Source organism: Molothrus aeneus, chromosome 3 (assembly GCF_037042795.1).
Source record: "Molothrus aeneus isolate 106 chromosome 3, BPBGC_Maene_1.0, whole genome shotgun sequence".
NCBI lineage: Eukaryota > Metazoa > Chordata > Aves > Passeriformes > Icteridae > Molothrus > Molothrus aeneus.
Genome location: NC_089648.1, coordinates 55696216 through 55716247, shown reverse-complemented (window position 1 = coordinate 55716247; position 20032 = coordinate 55696216). Strand labels below are relative to the sequence as shown.

General features: G+C 38.3%; 1 protein-coding gene across 3 annotated transcripts; it reads right to left on the bottom strand.

Annotated features, from left to right (window-relative positions):
• Positions 1 to 187: 187 nt before the first annotated feature.
• Positions 188 to 18702, bottom strand: LATS1 (large tumor suppressor kinase 1). Of its 3 annotated transcripts, none has more exons than XM_066546977.1 (7): positions 18315 to 18702; positions 16095 to 16245; positions 12753 to 14281; positions 7523 to 8105; positions 6624 to 6806; positions 6280 to 6386; positions 188 to 5318 (listed from the first exon to the last, which is right to left on the bottom strand). In XM_066546977.1, exons 1-7 carry the CDS (start codon positions 18663 to 18665, stop codon positions 4806 to 4808), a joined length of 3417 nt encoding a protein of 1138 aa, XP_066403074.1. In that variant the 5' UTR covers positions 18666 to 18702; the 3' UTR covers positions 188 to 4805. The 3 variants fall into 3 exon arrangements, with proteins under 3 accessions (XP_066403074.1, XP_066403075.1, XP_066403076.1); XM_066546978.1 differs by having other exon boundaries at positions 12753 to 14278; XM_066546979.1 differs by having other exon boundaries at positions 12753 to 14278; positions 16110 to 16245.
• Positions 18703 to 20032: the final 1330 nt, after the last annotated feature.

Sequence of the window (20032 nt, the reverse complement as noted above, 5' to 3'; positions counted from 1 at the left end):
GCGTGGAAGGATTAGGATATAACTCAGTCTCTCCAATAACACATTAGTTCCTGCTTCAGCATTTTGAGATGTGCATGGATTTTCACAAAGACAAATACAGATGAAAGCTGTGACACATTGCCCTCTTAAGGAACAGCTTCACAGTACATAATGTATGAATAATAAATAATAAAAATATTAATAATAATAGTAATTAATAAGATTTACTTATTTTGATGAAAGAGGTAGCAGAGGACAAGGAAAGAACACCAACAAGTTGAACTCTTGAACATCAACATGTATCCTTTTGAGAACAGGTTACAAACAGGAGGTGACATCCAAGTACAATAGCATTCCTGCTCTTACACTTGTGCCATTTTATTGTTAAACAGAAGAGCTGCTGCAGCATGAACGGGACTTGTAGAGGAGGGATGTGAAGGAGGAGAGAAAAATAAATGCAATTGGGCAATAATTTTTATATTTCATGTCTGAATAGCCAAAATAACAATGTGATTTTTGCTTCTTATAAAGATCCGGTGTGGGGTTTATTATTCCATCAAGTGTTACACTACAGACACCAATTCTGAGAAAACAGGAACAATTTCAATAACTCAGGAATGTCACTGACTACCAGTAGCCGATAATTCAGTCAGGCTGCTCATGAGAGCTGGAATTCCTTCTCTTATTCGAAAATAACTTTTAAGAAGGTGTCAGTGCAACCACCCACTCACATCCCATCCCCAGGTCAAACACACATGCTGTGTGTTCAGTCAGCAGGAACAAGGAATTCTCCACTGCTCAACTGCTGGGCACTTACAAACTGGAAACCTGGCACTGCTGGATGAAGTGGATGCATGCTCCAGTGTACCTACTGGAAAAGTCAGCAAAGATGCACATTCCTTTCATATGAACATTAGGAGCCTTGGAGATCATGGTCCAAGCCAGCATCCCATATGCCCCTAAGACCCAAAAGTGCCAATGGGCATTCAGAGATCATATGGCACACATGTAGCTGGATTGCAGGAATGCAGAGACCTGGCAAAAGGGGATGCCCAGGTCATGGTTGAGACAAGTAAAGAATACTCAAAAAAATGGTGAATAACTTACTATGGCCATGAGATAATGTGAAATTGTTACGTTTACCAGCTAGGCACAGAATAAATCAATGATCCGCTTAAGAAGAATTGTGGGATGGTCTATGTATTTAATAGGAGAATCCAAAGGAACTGACAGCCTTATAATACAAAAAGGACATTATATACACATATACACACAGAGTATGTCTATATATATCTATAGATATATATATATAAATCAGTAAACTTGAATAGTGCCTTTATCATGACCATCTTAAGGCATTCAAAACATTTTACTATGACATTGACCCAATTCATTATCTTTTTTGCTTTGGCTGAAATAAAGCAAACACATTTAAAGGTCTGATCTGAAACACCCACAACATCTGAAACAAAAGCCTAATAGTACCTTCAGTGACAGCAGCATAACCTAAGAACCCACCCACTGCACTGCCTATCAGCTGAATAATATTAAAAGGAGTCTAAATAAATCATTCCCACTCACAGTTTTTGCAACAGCGGAAGATACATCAGTCTCAAAGAGACTTTCTAGCCATAAATTCTATAGATTCTATTAAAAATTGAGGATAGAAAAGATACAGCAAGAGGGCCTGCCCAAGGATAGAATGCCACTGAATATCAAATAGTATTTACAGTACAAGTTCTAGGATTATAGAACATTTTATAAATACAATTAATATGTATACAAGGGCACATAAAAGAGAAACTTGTTTTCATGCTTTACAAAGTAAAGGTAACCTGAACTAAAACTTACTGCAGAATTCCACAGCTGCTGGCTAGGAGCCTCTCTTCTCTACTGCCTGTACAAACCAATCCCCATTGTAGGTCACCAGTGAAACACCCATGTTTTAAGCAGCAACTATGAAGAATCTCAACAGACTCTGAATCTACGTATGAAACGTCAAGTTTCAAAACATGGGTAAGGCAGAGTGTGCTGGAGAGCTGTGACAACATTTGTGTGTAACTAACTTTCTCAGAGGAGAACCTGGACTGTAATGAACTGCACTTTTTGCAAGGAAATACATAATACTGCAGCATATAGGTGGTGAAATTCAAACAAGGAACATTACAACTTCTACCACAATATTAGAAAATGCCAGAAGCATCTACCAAATTCTAAAGTTGTGAGCACTTCCCATATTTGTTTAAAAAAGGCAAAAGAGTATTTAAGATTTCAGTACTTGCACATGTCCTTAAAAGAATCAATGATTTCCTTTAATAAAAGCAATTGGTTTTTCTTTTTAGACCAATGGTGCCTTTACAGGACACTTATTTATTGTTTTTTAGAATTATTTTTAAATTGCCTAGGATCAGTAATAGTATTAAACAGGAATACACCATAGTATAGTGCAGGCAGAGGAGAGATATACTCAGATAAAAAAGCAATTTTAAGAGTCAATTTAATGAATTGACATTATTTTCTCTGCACACTTCAAAAATGGTGAGGCAGGCTTGATTAAATTACCTTTAACCAGCAATATATTATACTTTGCTCCAAGACAAGTAGACCAGTTTTACTGGGATACTTACTATGAAGGAGGATAATCTTTAAAGTTTATTTACATGAAAAGCCATCTTTTTTACATAATATATAAAATGGAGTAGTTATGCACTGCAGCCATTTTACAATAATTAAGCTAAATGAAATTAATCTTAAAAGCTACTCTATTTCAACAGCTGTGAGAAAGGCAGAGCAGGAATTGTTTTATTAAGCTGCAAACTCATTTTCATTATAGTAAGCAACTAACTAACTAACTACTTGTTTGAGAAAACAACTTCTCATAACCGTCTTCTAACCATTATAAACACTTTAGAGCAGAGGGGTGAACTTCCACAAACATTTTCTTCTGTGCCAAAGTATGTTTAAGAAGCTTCCTCACTGCCAACCTGCTGCAGTTCCCTCAGTTATGTCAATAAAAATCATTTTTGGACCACACCAGAAGCTGGATCGCTCAAATGACAACCCACTCACAAGAAAGGAAACTCCAAATGACAACCAACAAGCACTTTCTTCAGTGATCAGTATTTAGGACAGCACTAGAGACAGTTGCACTGGCACAAACAGAGACGCTGGACTGGAGCACAGAAAGACAACAAATGGCCATATGCAAACAAACCAGCCTGGTGAGAAAAGTAAACTGGTAACTGATGTTGGCTGCAAGAAAAGCTATGAACACCAGTTTCATGATGTTTAGATAGCTGCAATGCCAGTGCAATGGCACAAATAATAATTTAGGAAAGCAGTAATGCTTACATGCATGCTATTAGACTATCCATTGGAATTAAATTCCAATGAAGAAGAAATGTTTCAAAAGACATTAAGTTTACTAAAAATAGTGCATTCTTTTTTTTACCACTGCGTTTATTTTAGGAAAAAGAAGGATAGTGGCAAAACCGTAATTCTTTCTGCCTTTCAACACTTAACTCCTGGTCTTGTCTCAGTGAAGCTGCTCAGAGTGATGCTCCCATACTGCTCTACATAACCTCAACAGGCTCAGTACCCTCCATGAGACCCTAGGAGATACCTGAGCATCTACTGCTGGAAATTATGGAAACTAATGCAGAAGGCAGCAGGCACAGCAGTCAGCTCCTAATTCTGTTCTGATCCAGGCTGTGAAAGACAGAGCATTGAAACTGTACTGCCAGCTCAGACAGACCTGTGCACAGCCCTTCTCCTCAGTGCCTGTGTAACCAGGAGCAAACTGTTCCAGCCAAGGCAAATGGTCTCCACAAGAAGTCTCAAAAGTCATAATTTAGAATATTTTCCCATTACTATCTCAAATTTATCATAAAGATACTACTCTAAAATTTATTTTTCAAAAATTCCAACTAAAGCAGCACTGTACACATTTTATAGTTTGGCTGTAGTCAGAAAATTGAACTGGATTTCAGAAAGTGTTGTTTCTAAGGCTTCTTTTCCTCTTACATCTATAGGAGAACTGATGACAAGAGACAATCAAGTTCTTTCTCAGCGAGCAGTCCTGCTTTGAGAGTACCAGTCACATGCTACAGTGTTACTACTATCAAATCCAATTACTATTTAATAAAATACTAGTTCTAATGTTTTATCATCTTACAATCATACTGTAGCCAAGACTGACACTTTCTTGTTTCAAAGCTGAGAACAAGGCCACTCCCATAGCAGCTGGAAACATTTCACCAGATAGGTGGATTTTTTTCCAACATTGTGAATAATAAGGCTAAATACAGTGAGAAGTAAGGGTACAGCAGCCTTTTTTTTTTTCTCTTCAGAAATGTATCAGAGAACATTATTAGTGTAAAGTAGGTTTTATATTTGGTCAATGCATGGAAAAACTGTGATTAAAAATTCTGAAGCACAGATTTGTTCTCTAAAATTATCCACTATATGTATAAATAGATACCAGGCATCTTAGGGAAAAAAATCACTATTTCCTATTTTGAGTACTTAGAGTACAGAGGACCAATAACAATATTCAAGTGATTTTTGTTTTAACCTAACATCAAATCTCTTCTAAATTAAACAATTAACATCACTGGAATAAATTAATTCTCAAGAAGCATTTCCCTGTATTCTAGGGAAACAAAATGTACAGAGAGGGAAAGTGAAGAAATAATTTTTTTAGCATTTAAAAAGAAGAGTGCACATATTTACCCTAGCAATCTTCTTTCAGTTCTCTTAAAGGAAGAGACTTTTCAAAATCTAAAGCTGCAGAATTGATTATTTCATTTTTGACCTTTATTGCTCTACTAAACATAAACTAGATCACGACTCTGAACTCCTCTACTTGCCTGTTCATCATCATCATCATCTGATTGCTGTTCTGAGTTTTGGGAACTACTATACTCATACTCAATGGGCTTTGGATTGTTGTATGGGTAGCCATTGTCATCAAAAAACCTTCGGAAGGTGAACTCATAAAAAGCATGTTCAGGATGTTTTCCATTTTTGTACCACCCATTGAGGGTATCATTTCTGTTGCCCTCCTTATCATCATCACTCCACAATTTATCTGGATCAACCGGATCAAAGTTTGATGTGTCTGTAGGGTGAGCAATTTTGGGAATGTAGAAAGCAGATTGTCGCCGTAGATCGCTGGAAAAATCAATTGTTTTGAAAAATGGATGAGCTTTTATTTCATCTGCACCGTTTTTGCCCAAACGATCTTCTGGCCCTCGGCAGAGTTTAATAATGAGGTCGGAGGCCTCGGGAGTCAATTTAGCCTGAGGTGGAATATGAAGTGCAGTTTGCCAGTTGATAACCTTAAAAGCAAAAAGATGTGTTATTTATTTATAATTTTAAAAAAAAGGAAAAAGACATTAAAACAACAAAACAAAACAAAAGACCACAAAGAAATAATTCAATATGTCTAAGGTTTTTCACAGTAGAGGGGAAAACATGAAGCTGCTCTTTCAGAAAGACGGGGAATATTTTGTCTGGAAAGCTGGCAAAATGCAGGCAAAGTTTATTCACATTCCAAATCTAAACTAGAGTCTGGCATGGAAGACACAGCTATAAACCAACAAAGATACCATAAAATCCAGCACCTGGGACCTGAGATTAGGCACATGGCTTACAATCCTAAAAAGATGAGGCAGATGAGTTTTGAGTTATTTGATGCACTGTAAAGCCTAAGAGATTTCAAGTTAAAAAAAAAAACAAAACACTGCCTACATTTGAGCCACCTGAATGCAATTTTGCAAAAAATGACATCAGCAGAAGACTGCCTTGATGCTTTCTCTGAAACAGTAGGGGCTCAGGAAGGAAAGAATCATAGGCTCTGAGCTGTCAGTAGCCCTGAGCAGGCAATCATCTGCTGCTCCTCCACCTTCCCATGCTAAGCACCTGCAGGTACATCACCAAAGGAAATCCTCTGCAGGCAAACAAGCATGGAAGTCAAGAGGTGAGAAAAGAACACATAAATACTGGAAGAGGGAAGGGGAACAACAACTAGAACAGATACAAACAGTGAAAGGCTGAGATGAGATGTAATTTTTAGTTGGCATGTTTACTGTATGACCAGATTAAGTTACAAATGTGATTCTAGAAGTTTCTTTATAAATCAAGTGCACTTCCACATAACAAAGTTTAAAATCTTCAGTTTATAACACGCTTGGATAGGCAGTGCCCTCAAACATCACCTTTCTTTTCACTACAAATTAGTATGACTATGTAAGTTTCAAGCCTTTTTCAGACTGTTAATACCAGATTTTTAAAGTTTACCTTCATTTGTGTTTCCAGTGGCGTTTGTGCCAGGAATGGAGGCTGCCCCACTAGCATCTCAAAGAGAATTACTCCAACACTCCACCAGTCACACAACTGTGTGTAACCTGAAATAAAGTTCAAATAAGGTAGTCAAGCCTTTGTATAGTTTTAATCTCAAATTTCTAAGAACAAAAAAGTTCACAAGAGAATTCAATACTTAAGATTTCCATATTAACAAACATTTATTTTTTTGTTAAAGTATCGCACCCTGGGGAGAAGGGGGAGTGTGGGAGAAGTGAAGCAGGACGCCTGAGTACCAGTCACTTTGCAGTGAGACTGCAGTACAAAAGCACGTTCATTACCTGTCCGTAACAGCACTTCAGGTGCAATGTAGTTGGGAGTGCCCACCAGGGAGTGGGCCAGGCAGCGCTGGTGCTGCCGCGCAGCCCTGCGCTCCAGCGGCTTCAGCCGATCCCCACACCTGCAGTTGGCCGGGTCACCCCACTCACTGCTGAAATCCATACTGTCCTGACGGGCGTGATCACCTGCCAGGGAGTGACAAGGATGCCAAAACTGAGCATGGCTACTTTAGTTCTTATCTAATATGAAATTTGCTTTATCCATTAACATTCTGTGTTACAAGACAGAATCAGTTACAATTTCAATACTGAACCTGAGAGTTAAAACAGAAATCAACATCAAGATGTTGATTTTTGTTTAGGATATAAAATACCAACATCTGAGGACACAATTTTTTAAGCAAATTTTTGACATAACTATAAGAAAATACCAATCTCAATACTTTTCAGATTTTTCTTAGCATCACCACATTGAGTGTATAAGGGGTATATTGTTTTAACGTTTGTGTAAACATAAACCTCTAACATTTAAATCACCAAAAAAAAAACCCCAACAGATTTAAAATCTTTATCTTCTCACCAGAGACTGTGTAACAGTCTGGGCTAAGATACATAACATTTTGAGAAAAACTAATCAGAAGTAATTTAAACCTTGTTTTTGAAGGTATGTTTTTATTTCTGGAAACTAAAAAAAAGTTACCACATAATCTGTATTTTACCACTCTCAAAAGTGTGACTTCTCTTTCACTCCACCTTTTCCTTTAGCTGTTGTTTCAAATAATCAAGTAGGATTTTGAAAAGCCTACTTAAACCTTTTCATAAAGCACAGTCATCTTTCTACTCATTTATAATTTATCATTTATCATTTAATTCCTTGTAAAGAATACTCGTATCTCTCTTACCACTCTGGTAGTACTTTGAGTCATGGGTCCACCGAAAACCAGTACAGAGCCCGAAGTCAGTCAGTTTGATATGACCGTCACGGTCTATCAAGATATTGTCAGGTTTAATATCTCTGTGGATGAAGCCCATTTTATGAACACTCTCAACTGCACACGTCAGTTCTGCTGTGTAGAACCGTGCCAGATTTTCTGGGAAGACACCCATTCTAATTAGGAGACTCATCATATCACCTCCTGGAATGTAGTCCATTACAAAGTACAAATTGTCCTTATCTTGGAATGAATAGTACAGGCGAACTACCCATTCGTTATCAGCTTCTGCAAGAATATCCCGCTCAGCTTTAACATGAGCAACTTGATTTCTAAGCAAGACATCTTTTTTCCTCAGAGTCTTTGTTGCATATAGAGCATTAGTATCCACCTTTCTTGCCAGGCAAACTTCTCCAAACGCACCAACTCCCAGGGTTTTAATTTTTACAAACATTGACTTGTCCATTTTAGCTCTTCTTAGCCGAATATAATTTGACTCCTTCTGGCACAACATTTTCCTCATTTGATCCCGGGCTTCTGGTGACAATCCAACCTGTGCAGCAAACAGAGTTAAATCTGAAGAGTGAACAGTACTCTTAACTCTTGATGATCTTCTCATAATTAATTACAAGGCTTAGGCAAAGCAAACCAAATACTTATACACAGCACAAGAAATAATACTTAAAGGGATTTGGTTTTGTTTTAATTTACACATTAGGATTCTATGAAAACACATAGGAGTGATAAAAAACTGAAATGTGATTATTTTCAACAGCAAAATGCAGGTTCTAGAGAAGGGACTACTACATTCTTAAGAATGGTAATTTACAAATTACTGCTAAAAACCACTGCAAATAATATTATCTGAATAACAGTGTGCATCAGCTGCCTCCCTGATTCTCTTTACAGGGTTAAAGAAAGCCAAGACATGTCTGGGAGCTGTAAGTTGCTGAGGGCTAAGGAGCTGCCATGGGAAAGGCAGACTAACTGGAGCAGAAGTCACTGAACTTCCTGACCATGCTCTAGAATTTCAGCTGCAGGAGGGAGTATGCACTCCCTCTCACACTCTCACTTCCACGTGTAGCTACCCAAAACAGATCCTACTGGCACTGCTTCCTACTGCTTGCCCACACCTCTGCCCACACGCCTTGACCAATTGATGTTCCCTCTTATCACACAACACACCCCTTTCTAGCAGGGCTTCACTCACACTCTCACCACTGCTCTCCACTCTGCCTAGGAACCAGCTGAGCAAAGCACCTCCTGAAGTGGCTCACTCCTCCCAACAGGATCTTTTCTTGGCTCCTATCTGCGTACATATCCCTATCTTGACTGAACATCCCTGGTGTTCCAGCCAATGCCACCAACATTCTGACAGCTGAAACACTCACAGACCACACACAACTCATCACCTACAGTGTGGAAACCCTTATCTACAAGAACCACATTGATCACTCTCATTGTACTCCAACCTGCGTGCCCTCCCAGTATATTTTTGCTGTTTTCAACTCCCTTAAAAGTCCCATCAATTTTGGTGCCATTTTTCTTGGCAAATTTCAGGGCCTGGAATCAGAATAATCCTTCTTTGTTTCAATGAGAATAGAACCTGTCTTCAATTTTTTTATATTTTTTCTCTGTGACACTATTGCCACGTAGCCTGATGTTCATTCCTTCTTTTGTTTTCTGACAGCATTCTCACGTTACTATATGCTACCTTTCTCACAGCATCCCAATTATTTTATCTGCCTACTTGGCTTGAAATCACCATCCCACACCAATGATTTCCAAGTTCAACGTATAGCATACTTCCTTATTTTTTCATGGACATGTTGATCATAAACTCAAACATGGCCACACTGAACCCCTGCAAACATTTCAACTGTACTCAAGCACTAGTCTAAAAGCTTTTCTTACTGTAACATCTTAGCGATTCTTGATACCAAATCTTGCTGCTTCCATCTCTTTAAAGCTTCAAATATGTGAGATACTGTCTGCATAGCAGTATTCAGAACCATCAATAGGACTAAGTAACTAGTCTAGGCCTGCACAGACTGTATGTTAATAGATGACTTTGGCCTTGCCTGACTTCCAACATAACCTGAAACAAAATATAATAGATGCGACTGACAAAAAAGGCAAAAAAATTCAATTAGATATAATTCAGTATCTTAAAAATGCTTTCACAAGTTACTATATGCCACCTATTAAAGAAAATACTGTTAGAAAACATAAAACTTCTTACAGGCATCATAGCAAAAATGGATCCAAAGGAGATGCAATTAGGAAAATGCATACAATATGCTCGTCTACCGAAATGAATTTCACAAGTTATACAAATTTGGTAGGATTGAAATGGGGAAGGCTGTCTCAAATTTAAGACAAAATTTTTTGTAGACATCAGATAGGCAGTAGTTAGGACTGGTTAGCTGCAGTTTTATGACTGGTGTGGGTAATAGGTTCAACTACATGTTTTGAATGAAAAAATTGTCTTATTGCAGGAATATCTGCGTACTGTCTTCCGACAGAAACATCTGAAGTTTTCCACGAAAGAACAGGCTTAAGGCACACTTCAACACAGAAGGAAGGATTTTTTTAAGACTTACAAACATCAAGAATACAGCTGAAGACCTGAGCCTGGTAAAGTTCAGACAATGGTGGGTCACCTTCTTAAGGCCCATCTGAATCCTAAAGCTCATCTCAGTACAGACCCACTTGACATAAACTGAACCCCACCCATCAGTGACAAAGCTGGCAAAGAATAAAACCTGGACGCCAACAACCCCCTAGGAGTGAGACTCTATACAATGATTAATCACTGCAAGACATACAAAGAGTCTCCAAAACCCTGGTTTTGGAAAGCTTTGCTTTCTTCTACCTGCTCTCTAGCTCTTGCATCTGACCTGTTTTATAGTAAAAAAAAGTAGCCCAAGTACTGCAATTTGTCATCTCTTCCCTCAACCCACCTTCATTTTTCCCTGTCATCCACTAAAACAAATGTTAATTACAAACTTTCTCTCTGAATTGCTGTATTTTCCCTAGAACACTCCTCAGCTTCAGCATTTACCAAAAATTAACAAACTGTCAGCTGCACAAACCTTTCTGCACGTGTACCTCCAATTATTTCAAGATGCCAGACACCTAAACTTTCCTGACTGGCTTTCTATCATCACACAGTTTGCTCTCATTCTGCTTCCTTCTCATCTTGCTGTGCCTTAAAGGATGACTTAAGTTTCTGTTTGCAGGAAAGACACCTATTATAACTCTTGGTCAAATTCACACATCTAAATTAAACACTTTTGAGACCACTGAACTCCTAGGAGATCTGACACCATAGAAATATGCCATGTATGCTAGAAATACAGCATCTGGTATTTTCACAGGTGCATTCTGAGGTTTTTTTCTTTCAAAATTCAAAGGGCAGAAAAGAAGGGATTCAATACTTGCTTAATCTTCTTAAAACTTTCTGAAAATAAATAATTTCCCGTTCTCCTTCTCATGAAGGCCCAAAACACACTTTATTCTTGTGGCATTCCTCTCCTGTATGCTTATGAAAAAGGAGAGGTCTGCAGCAGCACAATAACCCATGTTCCAACCTCCGCCCTGTAATTAAGCATCCCAGCTTTAAATCCAGCATAAACTATTAAAACTCTAGCATTAATATTATAAATATTATAAAATACTCCTACTAAGGTGCTTTAAAAGCACAAGAAAAATATCAAGAAAAGTTATATCAGTGCTTTTATATAAGTAATACTTATTCTCAGATACTACAAAACACAACACAGTAAGAAGGGAAAGTGAAGTTTGCAAATCAACATTAATTATAATCTTACATTTAAGTACTCAAAAATAGCCAAAATAAATTCATGCTTAATTTTGATGCAGGGTTGCATGCAAAGCCCTCTAAAAAGGGATCATGCTATTCTTAAGAAACACTGTTGCTTCAGAATCTTACTTGTCTACACAGGGATGGAGGCTACAGAGTTCAGGAAAGCTTCCCACACCTTAACAGTTTAAAACAGCTGTTAGTGAAGTGAAAAAGGAAAGAGAGAAGACTAAGAATAAAGATCTAGTAAGAGTTCCAGGATGAAATCTTGCTAACATTTACATATTCGTGATTAAGCAAACACAAAAGACTACAGCTTACAGTAAGAATTTTCAAAGAATAAGAAAAAACAGATTTAAAAAACAGCATGTCAAGAAAGTGGTATAAGCCAAATACATACTCTCATAGAATAAATAAAAAAGAACATCATACTTATGTGAAACTTTCAACTACAACCGTTAAGAAATATATTTGTGTGACTCATCTCAATTTCATCTTTCTGCAAATCTTAGTTTCACTACTTCTCACTGTTTTCTCTTTTGAAATGACATATGTTTGTCAGCTCCAGTTTTTACCCTTTTGATTTGGTTTAACAGAACACTGAAACACTAGAAATAGACCACTGACTCCATGCAGGCACAAAAAAGTTGATTTCACATGTATTTGTTTTATAATTACGCCCTTCAATTGCTCTTGAAGGGCATAATTATAAAACAGACACATGTGAAAAACAGATACATTTACAGTGCAGATTACAAAATCATTAGACAAAAGATACAATCTCTTTCATTCTACAAAAGCCCCAACTAACCTTTGAATGTTTTCTTTTTTTTATTTTGAACTTTAAAAAACTATCCCTACTGGTAACAAACTTCAGAATGTAAATAATGTTACTATTTGCAAGTCTATATAAAAGCTCTAGCCAGCCTGCAACTTGTCCTCAGTTTGCTTGTACCTTCAGTACTTAGTTTAAAAAAACAAAAATATTTTTTAAAATCATTAAAATATTGCCTATAACTCAAAAATCAGGATTAAGTAGAACCCGTAACAAAAAGCTATGAGCCATGTAGCTACATCTCAGTTCATGTAACAATTGTTTTGCTTCTGCTACCTTACTGTACGTAGGCCATACAAATTAGCTTTAGATATCCAAAACAACTTATTTAAAAATCAATTTCTAAGAAAATTAAATACATAAACAAGACATGGAAGAAACTTGCCACATCTCAAATACAAAGATTAAAAATAGATTTCAATACCACAGCTCTAAATCTTCTACTTATCTGTACTATTTAATTCTACAATTAAGACATTTCTTATAAAAGTAATACAAAAAGAGTTTAGTCATAGATTTAGAAAGAAGAAGGAGTTTACCCGCATCATTTCATTCTCTAGCTGTTTTTTCCGGTGCAAACGTTGCTGGTGTGACTTGAGTATATTCTCCACATGCTGCTCCATGAAGAATTTAAAGGCTTGAGGGGAATAACTCTGAATGCGAGACTCTCTTCTTTCTTCATCTTTCTTGTTTTTTCTAACAGGAACAGGTGAGGTTGTAATTTGTTTCTTTTCTTTATCTGTTGAATCAACACATTCGTAATTCTTTTCATTCTCATCCTCCCTGGATAAAGGAGGTGGCTCCTCCTTGTTGAGCTTGGGTCCTGCCTCATAGAGATTGACAGAAGGGTTCTGATGTAACAAGTGTTTGGGGTAAGGTGGTGGGGGACCCTGGTAATTTGGAGCCTCCGCAACAGGAAGCATAACTGCCATATTGGTGGAGGGACTGTCGGAGAAGGGAATGGTCTGAACGGTTTGCACGGGCTGCGGCATCCAGGAAGGGTGAGTGGGTGCCAGGGCAGTCTGTAGCTCTGGTTTCAACACTCGCATGCTTTTCACTGGCTGCTGAATGGGAGCAGGCGTTATGGCTGTCACTGTGGTGGCCGAAGGCTGGGAGCTGCCCGAGTGACTCTGCCTGCTGCCGTGATGGTTGTTGAAGGAGTTGGAGCGCACGGGAATACTGGGCTGCCACGCAGGCATGTCGTGCCCATTGCCCGGCGACGACTGCGGCTGCACGGGGGAAGGCTGTGACCAGGATGCAGGTATTCCAGCCACATTGGTGTTGTAAAGTTCCAGGTTGTGACTGTTCCTGTTTGGCACCATTATTGCCTGAGGAATATTCCCATTGGTGTACGCTGAAGGAGGAGCAGATCCTCCTGCCTGCATCTGTAGTGCTGTGGGACTCTGCCTGTTGGTTGGATTCATTGGATATGGGGGTGGCTGGCGACTCACCGAATTTCCAGACACCACATTCTGGTGAACTACGAATTCTGCCTGACAATTGCCATTTTGCATTCCAGCTCTTCCTGAGGGAAAACTAAATTTGCTGTTGGCAGAACTCTGCATGATTATTGGCTGCCTGCCAATGGGGACAGCATTCATGCCTCTCTGCCCCTGTGCGGATGAATTCATAGGAGGAGGATTCATAGGTGGAGGTGGATAACCATCCTGCCATGCTCCTGGTGGCACTGGAGAAATACGGGAGATCACATACTCCATGTTTCCAGAGTACCGCTTCGTTTGAGAATTTGGCTCCCAGGAAGGAGGTGGAGGAGTAGTTCCCCTTGGAGGGGGTGTCTGCCCCCGAGGAGGTGGAGGAGGAGGTGTGACACTCCTTATCTGCGGTAGAGGTGGGGGATTCACTCTTTGTCCATTGGCAGGATGAGCCTGAGCAAATGCCGCAATGCCAGATCCAGATAACGGCCTTCCTACATCAGGCTGCGAGCTGGGACTTTCCGAGCGATAAACCACACCCTCTGCCAGGGAAGGGCCGTGCCGCTGAGGAACCAGGGACTCCTTAGAACCCTTCCAGCTCTGCTTGCGGTTCACTGACTGCTGCACAGCCCCTGCTTCCACAAGAAGAAAACACAGCATTTACATTATTGGAAATTATTCCTATTGACTGCTTTGAATATTTTGTTCTTCTGTGTTAATTACCACAGAAACAGGACTTGAATTCTCTGACACAATATAATCCACTGTACTTCATACGAAAACTTTTTCTAGTAATATACAGCACTGCATGCTAATATGCTCAGTGTACATATAAGAGGGAAAAAAAACCCCACATTGAAACTATAAACCTATAATACCAGAAGGTGATTTTTCAGAAATCACTTTTCTGAAAATGTATTTTGCTTCAGTAAAAATGTAAAATTTAATTGAAAAAAATGGTAACATGCAAAATTATTAGTCACACAATGTATTTTTAATCATGTGTACAAGAAACTCTCAGAATGTTCAGCACAAATGCAATAAAAAGTAATAGCATGGAAAAATATGTTATGTTGCTATCCTTTCCACTTAACATTTGCAAAACACTTAGTGTTCTTAAATTAAATTTAACTGAATGTTGTAAAATCAAGGCTTGCACCCTTATATGCACACAGATCATTCAGACTTGTTATATTCCCATAAGACAGAATCTGACTAAGTACTTTAATTTTAAAAGTTGGATCTTTTTGAGTAAAAGCATTGTAGATAGAGGCAAAAATTAAAACTGCATGAATGCAAAATTTACAGAGCAAAACCCCGCTATATATTTACTTTGCAGATGCTATTTTGCATCATATAAACAAAATATACAAGGAACTGATGGTGCAGGCCGTCTTACTGTGGTTTTTATAATGTTAACACTAAAATATGTGTAAACACATGCAGTACTTTAATTGCTGAAAATCACCCTGTCCTCACTTAAAGAACATGTTAATTACTATATTTTTGCAGGTAACAATGAAAACTATGTCTAAATGGTGGAATTTACCTATGAACTTCATACAAGCACCAACTAATCCTGCTTAACAGACTAAAGGAAAATGACTCTGTTCTTTGCAACTCCTGACTAATTTTTCCTCCTATCTATATTGTTGATTTAAAATCTAACTGCAGTGCTAGCAGCTCAGCACCCAACTTAAGTCTAATAAAAGTTCAGTATTTCTGCTGCATCTTTAAGTTGCTCTTTTTTTAGGTGTGTGCTACTAAAAACGCATCAAGTAATCTGAAAAATGTGCTCGCATCTGTTCAGAAAGCAATAATAGCAAGTGACAAAATTCTGACTCTGCTAGTAAAGATACAGTCCCTCCTCTAACATCTCTAAGAACATGGAGCCTGCCTTAAAAACTATAGAAACAAAAGTTGGAACCAAGCAGGAAATTAAGCAGAGAGGCATCCTGAAACACAAATACCATAGTTATATGATATATAAATACACACACAGACAAATACATACACAAAAATACACATACAGAATGCGTATGTGTGTAAAGAATGCAGGAGTGTGTAAAGAATACAGTAAAGAAGAATTCAATGCTCAGCACTTATTTCTAAGTGGTGCCTGACACAAAACAAAACACAGGCACCACATCAGGAAGGTAACAGAAATTACCAAAATGCGATCTGAATACCATTCCTTGTATAAAATGTTTATGAATAGTAATAAAAGCATGCAGTTATAAAACCATGCTTAAGAAACTCAAGTCAAACGGACCTATCTCTCAGAAGGATTACATCAGATATGTAAAATGCTGTCTTTAAAGGCAAAAAAACCTGTATCTCAGCATTTCTGTTCTACTGTGGGCACATGAAGGCAAAATTTACTCTGTTCCATGTTCCACCTATAAGAATACACTCAGTGAGTAACTGAGTCACCATGGATACACCTACCTGGTGGTTTCATACCTGCGTTTACAGGTCTTGCTGCTGCTGCAACCATCTGTTCCCGACGAGGATCCTGGTAGCTCATTTTACTTATAAATTCAATGGCAGCCTCTATACTACGGTTGTTAGTTTGTCTAAGAGCTTGTATAACCATATCCTAAAGAGAAAATTATATACAAAAAATTATTTACAAGAAATACTAAAAATCATGGTTATTTAGCCAAATATCCTCCGCTAATTGCACCTAAGTAATTTTACAAAGTATCGATTTCTCTCAATTGTTTTGGAACTACTTTTAAAATGTCTTTTCCAGAAGAGATCAGCCGAAATAGTAGTGCAATCTGGATATTCAGAAGAAAAGTTAACCAGTTGAAGCACTGCAGTCTGATGTAAATCATGTTATCTTGATAGAACCGTGTGGTCATACAACCCTTAAAAAAGGACTTTATAATAAAAAAGCCTATACAGTAAAGTTGTTGCAATCTTTATGGACCAGCTGACATTAGAAAAAGCACACATAACATTTTCAGCTCAACAATTTGGTCACCTATGTGATATGAAGTAGTCAATGTCTTAAAGAGTATCACTATACACAGAACATAAAAGGATTTAACTTGAACCATAGTAAGCAAAAGCAATTTTCTGTAAGATATTTAGGATAAAAAACCCCAAATGCAATGACTAGCAACCTACCCTGATTATTATATATATATATATATATATATATATCTATATATATCTATATCTATATATCTATATGTATATATCTGTATACACACACCTGACACTTACTGATTTCTATCTGTTCCACTTCACCCCTTAATGCTACCTACTACCTGAGAGGTGGGGGGAAATAACAAGAATGTTTGTTAATATTTCATTTGGAAAAAAAAAAATTCAATACATTTTGAAACTTCTCGACCAAGACAAATGCTTCCCTACCTCAGCTGTATCTGTTCCTAGGCACATATGTGTATCAGTGCCATATGGGCTATTGTGGCAATACAACTGTAGGTTAACACATGGCAGAAAGGGCTTATGCTGGCACTGTGCCTGAAAAAAGCCCCATATAATCACAAGTGTCATGGGAATTTGCAGTTGTATCCAAGAACAAAGGGTAGAAGCAAAAGGCTTCAAGATACAAAGGATCTGACAAAAATACCAACTTAAAGATATCTTTCTAATTTATTGTCCAGCCACATACCACAACCTTCAATCTGCAAAACCAGCTGCAGGTTCAAATCTGTAAAAATGGAGCTGAGAACCAATCGACTTTGAAAAATCAAACGCACACCCCTCCTTGCCCCAAAATCGCACACAACAACAGCAACAAAACTTCCTCAACTCAGCAATGAATCACAGAACTGGAGCAAATGATTACAAAAATAATTTATCATTATAAAATCCTTCCATTCTTCCTGACACACAGTCTGGACTCTGAAAGGAACATGAAAAGCCACTATCAGCACTTGACACTGGGATGCAGCTGAAGAAAAGCCAGTTGGTAGTTTTGGAGAAGCTCACTTGTGTTAGAGGTAGATCTCTGTAAATATCAAAGCATCACAGACAGCAGAACTCATGAGCTGGTCACTATTGCAAGCAGTGCACGTCTGAAAAGTTAATCCCTGTTGTGGTACTGTGCCTTTTTCCTTTGGCAAGATGAGTGGTTTGCTAGCTCTTTTTAAACATGCTTTTGTACCCAGGTTTACAAAGAAGGCATGAAAACAAGCGTGATTTATGTGATGTGCAGGTCCCAGTAAAAACACAGGAGATGTAAGTGTATTCATTTTTCCTTCCTGGAAACCACATTTCAGATTATTTTCCAAAATATTTGGTATTGCCTTTCAATTTAGAATGGCCGTATTTTATCAACCTATTTTAATTTAGCACAATCCAAAATTACTTTGAGTATCAGAGGCAAAATCCATGTTCTAGAGAGTCCAGTCCTCTCTGCCTAAAACTATATAAATAACTAAAACAACCTACCACATAAGAACAATCTGGACAAGATGCTTAAAAAAACAAAGCCAAGTCTCTCTAAATCCTTCTAGTCCTCTTTTACATCCCCCACTATTACCAGCTTCATGTCCCAGTCAGAAACCTACCAAATTTTGAAGCTTTTTGCTTATCATGCTGTTCAAACATTCCCTGACCAACACCCCCTCCAACATGCACTTATAGTTTATAGCTAGCAGAACAGCAAATCCTTAAAATAAAACACTTCACCTCATCAAAGCCAGCAGCTTGCAAATCTTGCAGCATCTGTCGATTAACTTCTGATGTTCCTTTGACAGCTGAGGTTGCTTCATTTGCAAAAGGCAGAAGCGAGTTTCTTATCTCCTGCAAAACCTTATGATATGTTACAAATTTAGGGGGATTTCGGCCTTGTCTAGGATCTTCAGGTAACATTTTGCCCATGCTGTGATCAGCTTTAGCAGCATCTGAGGGTTTAGGCAAATTCCTGAGGCTCTCTCGTATTTCCTGTAGCATCTGCTGGCTGCTGCCAGTATAATTACTGGCAGGAAAAGTTTTAGGCCTCATTTGTCTATAACCTTCTGGCTTCTCACTTCTCTTCATGAAAACATGTATATATGCAACCTCCACCAAGGACTCGCACACACCAGAATTCAAGGAAGACTGGCTGATGTCAGAACTTGTGAAAGCAGGGGCTCTTCGCTGTGAAACCTTGGTTCCTGAAGTGCTCGAGTTTGTCACAACCCAAAACTGCTATTCTGTTAACAAAACAAAACAAATCACATTTAATAGAGCAGTAAAAAAATTCACAATGTAGCACTGGAGCAGTGAAACATTCACATGCAGCACTGCCTTCACAGATGCTAAAAGCATGCTGAGCGAATTCTTCAGGCAGTCTTTACTCAAACTAATTTACAAACCATGTTGGGTTTTTAACTGTCTGTTAACAACTAATGTTTTAGGTGCCTCAAGTCTAAACAGTCCTGAATTGCAAAGGATGTGGTCATAGTAAAGAGCTCTGTGTGGTGGACAAAGCTTGCAAGAGCAGATATGAACCACTGGTGTGTGCCAGCACCGCTTCTTTGCCTCCCCCTTCTCCTGTGTCCATTTGTCACCTGTGTTCTCCCCATCAACACCTTTGTAGCTAGAAGAGCCAACTCTACTACCCAGTCAGCCAGGATACGGATCAAATAACCTTGCTGTTCAATGATTCTGACATCCAGCTCCAGCAAAAGACGGGAGTGAGAAGTACACCAGTAAGAGCATGTAATTACAGTGATTTTATTCGTTCTCTAGCAGTCACATTTGTTAAAACTACACATTTGCCTGGCTTATCACATGCAACTTTACGACTTCTTGTATCATCTGCTACTTGCATCTGTTTAAGGGTTCAGATTCTGAGGCTTTCACAGTCTCTTAGCTAAAGTCTCCTTGAGCCAGTCTTCATCAATAGTTAAGTAATTTTAAAATTTATTTTACATAAGGGAAAATGAGAGCAGGAAGAGAAACAAAAAAAATTTTAATCTTTTTTTTTTTTACTGTAAAATTGTTTAACAACTCAAGCATCAAATTCGCTGAGAGCATAGCTATGACATTTGGTAAGGGAAACAGAATTTTCTGCCAAAAGCCAAATAAAAAACGTTTGCATTTTGAAGGCGCTGACTCATCAGGGAAAGAGCCCCGTGTCTGCAGAGAACTCAAATCTCTGTGTTCAGGCTGGGCACTAATTGTTACTGCAACTGCATGGCAAAGGATAAAGCAACCACAGTGAAACACTGAAGAAACTGCAGAGCATTTGCCTCTTCAGAGTATCATGAAATTAAACTTTGTCAGTCTCTACTGCTTCACAGAGGAAGATCAGGTACTAAGACAGTGCAAGGAAAACTAAATGTTTCTGCTCTGTCTTTTCTTCAAAGGCAACAAAAATGTTGAAGCCCAACTCACACAGCTCCTTTACTACTGTGTTGCTA